Below are 5,786 nucleotides of genomic sequence, written 5' to 3'. Positions count from 1 at the left end.
TAATATGTAACTGCGAATTTTCTCTTCATAGTGGAATTGGTGTGATCCGTAGACGTATGTCAATCTTAAGAGAACCATGCAAAATCTTTATGTTCCTTTGTGTGATTGTTGTTATTTTCGTTTGTACTGATTTCTTATGGAAAGAGAGAGAAGAAGTTTGAAATAATTCATGATTTTCAAGTTGAATATAATAAAAAAAATATTAACCAAAATTAATGGTTGAAGCATGCACAAAACACTGTCCTAAACGAAATTTGCCACTGCTACGGTACCATAGTTTGTAGGTGTTCGAACTTGACGATGACCTCTAACTACTATTTTATAGAACTTCTATCGCCACACCAACTTTTGCTAACACCACCCCAAGATGTGTGCTAATTCTTTGGTAATTTACACATAATTGGAGTGGCATTAGCAAATGTTGGTGTGGCAAAGAATCTCTCTTCTTTTGCACCAACCTTGAAAACACACACACAACATAAGAAGAAAAGTGACAAAACATGACGTATACCAAATAAAGTTAATAACTTATTATTAATCAATCCAATACAAAATCACTAGAACATTACAAAATTCCATAAAAATATCTCCTAAGATATAAATGTAAAAGGAAACACCTAATGCTTTTATGCCCTCCTCAACTTCCTATGGTTTATCAGTATGTGAACCCTGTAATGGCAAAAGAAATAGAAACCAACCCAAATACTGGGATGAGATCAAAATCCAGATTATAAAATTTAATCCGCTGAATCTTCCCCAGCCGCTACAATTATCTCTCTCTCTTCGTTACCCGTATACCCAAATTCTAATAGCAGTGCTACAACTTATCAGCAATTCTTCCGAGAGTATCTGCAAGCTTGCTAAGAACAACAACTAAATTGTTGGTGTAATCCTTCCGTTGGTCCCTATCCAATTCACAATTGATGTTCTGAGCTTCAAGTTGGGCTGTAAGCATTCTACTATTCCTCTCGAGTACTTTAATCAAATGGTCCTGCAGAGTGGCGTCTACACCTACACCTTCACCTTCATCTGACAACAACCTCCTCCGCTTCTGTCCCTCCCGTGACGTGGATCCTTTCTCGGGATTTGAAGTTTGCTTCTTTTGGCTGGCCATGCCTGCAAAAGTAAAACCTATCAGAGCATGATAGACTCCCTTCCAAGTGTCTCAAACCATCCACATTAATGGAAATAAAGAGTTTTGAGCCTGTGTCACCATGATGGCCAATCGTATTTTTTAAGCACGATACACACCTTATCCGAATGAGGCATAAAAGAAAGATGCAAAACAACCAAGCAAGAAAAAAGTAAATAAAATATGAGAGCTGATATTGGCACCCGAACTTTTACTTATTACACCCCAAAGAAATATTTTTAGAAAGCTGCTATTGGTACCCCAACTTTTACTTATTACACGCCAATTAAAGATTAAAACACACTCTTCAAACGTTACAAAGGTTTGGCACAAGTAATAATCTCAACATTAGAAAACATTATAACACTTGTTCAAACAATTTCAGTAGTTGTTTACAATTATGATTAGGCTCATATGAAATCTTAAACCCAAAAAATAGAAATCTAGCCAAAACAAAAAAAAAACCAACAGAGCTTCTATTAGCACCTTAACTTTTACTTATTCTTAACAAGTCAACTATTTTCTTTGTTTTTAATTGGGGTATAATAAGTAAAAGCTGGGTTGCCAATATCAGCATTCTAAAATACTGCTTTGTAATAGAAGCAAGGACATCTTGTGTACTACTTGGTTTCAAGCATTTTTGTCTACCCGATCTAAATCTGGTTTGCAAGAGAAAATTGGCTCTAGTCTTGGCTGAGTCAAGTACAGGATGCAAAGTTTCATAACTTGTATGTATAGAAGACGGCCTTGATTTTCTTCTTTAACATGTAAATATTTAAAGTAAGGTAGGAGTCAATAGTTGATGTTTCTGTTCTACTCATTCTAATCCTAAATTGTCAGTATTTTATTTAAAATTCAATTAAACTAAAAAGAGAATGTTTCCCTCATGGAATGAGAACACAGTAAACTGAGACAAAATTTAAAATGATACCCCAGCAAATGGAGCGAAATCTTTGTTTTATACAAGAAATGACCTAATCTATGATCCAATAGTTAGATGGATCATGGATTAGGTTAAGAAAATCGACTGAATCAAATGTGAGCGATAATAAAACCTATAAATGTTGAGAAAAATCAAAAGTTCCAACACAAAATGTGATTCTTGCACAACCCTACATTACATGACTTGGTATAATTAAATTTTTTTAACTATTAAAATAGACAGAGAAGCTCTAAGTATTAAAGAAATAAAGAATCAATTATTATGATTCAGCTAGATATCTACAATCTACATTACCTTGATCTAAATACCCTTCGGAAATTGGTTGGTACTGCTTCTCTGCATCCAAAAGAAAAACCAAAAAAATCAATAACAAGATCCACAATAAATTCATATAATACTAACTAGTATTTCTAAACTACACCAATAATCCCCATAAACCAATCAAAGAGAACAAAAACTCCACAAACTCATAAAACTCGCACCCAACAATCATAATATGCAACCGACATGGCAAAAGAACCTTTATAAACCTTATGAAAAAACAAATACTAGATTCAGGGGTGGAGCCAGGATATTGATGATGTGGGGGCAAAAAGTGAAAATTTTCTTGTGGGCAGGGGCGGAACTAGTAAGGAGCTTGTGGCGGCTATTGCCCCCGTTAGAACTTTGAGACAGTCCTGTATTTTCAACTAAATACATGCCTCATTTGCCCCCACTCTCACTCCTCTCCCTCCTTATTTTCCCCCACCCCAGTCCTGTTACAGATTTTGAAGATGACATTGTCTCTTGATTGGGCCTTCTCTCATGGACTAATTGGAAAAGACCTAAATAGCATTTTCTTCAACTTCTAACGAAAAATCTTTGAATTTCTCCCCAAAACTATTCATATTCAAGCTTTTCAACAGTACCATTAATTATAGTTTGCCCCCACTACAATAAAATCCTGGCTCTGCCTCTGCTTGTGGGGGTAATAGCTCATAAATTCTCATAGACTTTGAAGATTCTTGTGGGGGCTAGTACCCCCATTGCCCCCAATGTAAATCCACTCGACTAAATTAAGTAGGTACAGTAGGAGACATGACCAGGGTACAAAATTGACACAAATAAACACTTGAAAATGATGCGTTTGACATGAATAAATTCCTATTTCAAGGTGTTGATGAACATAACAGAGACCTCATTAACCTCAAAATCCATTTCTTACAGGTACTAGTGTCAGAATCCCAAAAATGGGTATCATGTATGACAAGCACAAAAGAATAGGATTTATGTACTTGGCAGTATGCTTTAAATAATTTGAAATAAAATAACAATTATGGTATAATAATTATAAAATTGGGATTATATAATACAATATCTCACGAAACATCCCCATAACATTGGGATAAAGTGACTATAATATCTTAAGATACATATGGTATAGATGACAATTTCTTATCATGTTAGCTACAAAGAACATTTTAATTAAAAATGTTAGAACTCATAATCTAGAGTAATTGGTAACTGATAATCCAACAATTTTTTTTTTTTTCTTTTTTTCAAAATGTTTCACAAGATTCAATGGGTCATGGCCAAGAATTCAAAACTCAATTCTGCAAACCCAAATAAAAATTCAACCCAATTCAAAGACCTTCAAGATAATAATTTATTATTAAAAATTGAAAAAAAAAAAACCAAAATTTTCAAAAAACAAATAAAAGCCCAATTACCTGAAACTGGTAAAGGAGACGGCTCTGTCATTGTAGGACTCCCTCTCTCCACTCTCTCCTGCCCTGATTGCTCGAAATCAGAAAACAACCCATCGTCCGCTGCAGCGGACCGACCGCTATCGAACACTGCTTCCTCCTCCTCTCCCTCCTCTTCGTCTTCCATCTCCTCCTTCACTGAAATAACTCCACCTCTGTTATCCTTCGCGTCTGCAGTTACCGTCACCGTCATCCCCGCCGTTACCATCGCAATTGCTTCTCCTCTCTCCAAGATATCAAAGACTTCTCTATCAAAAAAACCAGGTAATTTCCTTTCTCTCCTCAAATCGTTCCTCATGACCCAGAACGACTCGGCCGATCCGCTTATACGCGATTCCCACTCTTTGATTTTCCTGAAATCCCCAGCAAGATTGCTCCATCGTTTCCGACACTGAACCGGTCCTCGGTTCACTCCGTGCCGTTTACAATAAGAAGACACCGAATTCCATTTGGGTTCAAGCTGGTTCGACCCAAAAGCCGAACCGACGATTCTACTCCTTCGAACCCGGTTCTCTGCAACTTTCTTCCCTTGTATAAGAACAAGTATCTCCTGTCTTGTCCAACGAGGGAGTCTTGGTGCTTTATTTCCATCATCGGCAACGTCAACAGAAGTTTGATCGTCGTTACAGGGAGTAACGGCGTCAGATTCTCCGTCGACGGCCATAAACGGAAGAGTGGGTTTTTGGAGGACGTAAGTTAACGCAGTAAAGTAACGGCGTTTAAGAGTGAGAGGTCCGTTTAGTTGGAAGGGTTGGTGCCCCCACAACAGAGAGAGAGAGAGAGAGAGACTAATCTCTAAATCTCTAATGGGTTTGTTTTTTAATGGCTAATTTGGATCTTATATTCTACGCTTTGCATTCAATTCTCACTATATAAAAGGTTAAAGGACATCACTTTCTTTCTTTGGATTGACAGGGCACTACCACCCTCCCTCAAATGGGTCATTAAATGGGTTGGATCCAGTTTGGGTCAGATTTTATCTAATATCTAACATGTTTTAATCATGTATCCAATAGTCCTAACACCCTAGATTTGGTTTGGACTTTTGATCGTATCGGATTTCAGATCAAACAAAAATCAATTTCCTATAAGGATTTATTTCATGATTTTATCGAACTTCACAATGATCCTCTCAATGTATCTAAGATTGTCAATGAATCGGATCACCTTAAACAATAACCATTTTGATCAAATAACTTAAGAGTATGTATCAAAGATTTGAATTTTGATAAAACACGATATGATAATTTATTGGATGGGTTTTGGGTTAATTATGTCCCAATCCACTAATAAATGAAAAAAATATGTAAATTATATTAAAATATATGACTCGACTCGAGAGAGAGAGAGAGAGAGAGAGAGAGAGTAGAACGAGGGATAGATTTGGCTCAGAGACACCAACTCTTGGTGACTATAATGGATTTAATCCAATCGAGACCCAGTCAAAATAAATCGATGAATCAAATCCGGGTCCTATTTAACTCTACCATTGATATCAACTCAACCCGAACCAATCCAAATTGGATTCATTGACTCCGTCAGGTCCATCACAGATTCACAACCTAGGGTATTAAGGTTGGAATATATTATATATGGTATTAATTAGATAGACAAAATCTAGTAGGGGCAAATTTGTAATTCTACAGGAATATGTAATACCTCTTTGTTGGAATGTGTCCTGATATGGTAAATTACATCCAGAACAGGGTGGCCCTTCATATAAAGATAGGAGTACTTAATTGCAGAATTTAATTAAGGGTAATTTCGACATTTATAGTAATTTATGCAGCCTCTTATGATGGCCTGCCTTACCTAATGTGGTCAATGACCTATAATTAATCACATTTTAGGGTGATTAGACATATCTCTACAGATTTTGGTGAATATTTAAGATAGAGAGATTTATTTAAAAAAACTCCCTTTAAATTCTGACAATTCTAAGGAAACCTTACTTTTATGAAATGAA

The 5,786-nt window shown here is 36.1% G+C and overlaps 1 protein-coding gene across 1 annotated transcript; it reads right to left on the bottom strand.

The window, feature by feature from the left end:
- Nucleotides 1-508: 508 nt before the first annotated feature.
- On the bottom strand, nt 509-4,650 carry LOC147398346 (trihelix transcription factor ASR3-like). Its single transcript, XM_086447506.1, has 3 exons — nt 3,785-4,650; nt 2,370-2,411; nt 509-1,116 (listed from the first exon to the last, which is right to left on the bottom strand). Exons 1-3 carry the CDS (start codon nt 4,482-4,484, stop codon nt 818-820), a joined length of 1,041 nt encoding a protein of 346 aa, XP_086303632.1. The 5' UTR covers nt 4,485-4,650; the 3' UTR covers nt 509-817.
- Between the last annotated feature and the right edge of the window lie 1,136 nt (nt 4,651-5,786).

The sequence above is a fragment of the Akebia trifoliata genome, chromosome 7, assembly GCF_017979445.1.
Source record: "Akebia trifoliata isolate Shusen 1 chromosome 7, ASM1797944v1, whole genome shotgun sequence".
NCBI classification, from domain to species: Eukaryota; Viridiplantae; Streptophyta; class Magnoliopsida; order Ranunculales; family Lardizabalaceae; genus Akebia; species Akebia trifoliata.
Note: the sequence above shows the minus strand (reverse complement) of the source record. Positions and strands in the feature narration are given on the sequence as shown.

Excerpts from the sequence above, each read along its gene's own strand:
- LOC147398346 (XM_086447506.1), bottom strand. The coding sequence starts at position 4,484 with ATGGCCGTCGACGGAGAATCTGACGCCGTTACTCCCTGTAACGACGAT. Across the intron at positions 2,412-3,784 it reads GTCTCCTTTACCAGTTTCAG|AGAAGCAGTACCAACCAATT; the intron begins GTAATTGGGCTT and ends TTTTGGATGCAG. Across the intron at positions 1,117-2,369 it reads CGAAGGGTATTTAGATCAAG|GCATGGCCAGCCAAAAGAAG; the intron begins GTAATGTAGATT and ends TTACTTTTGCAG.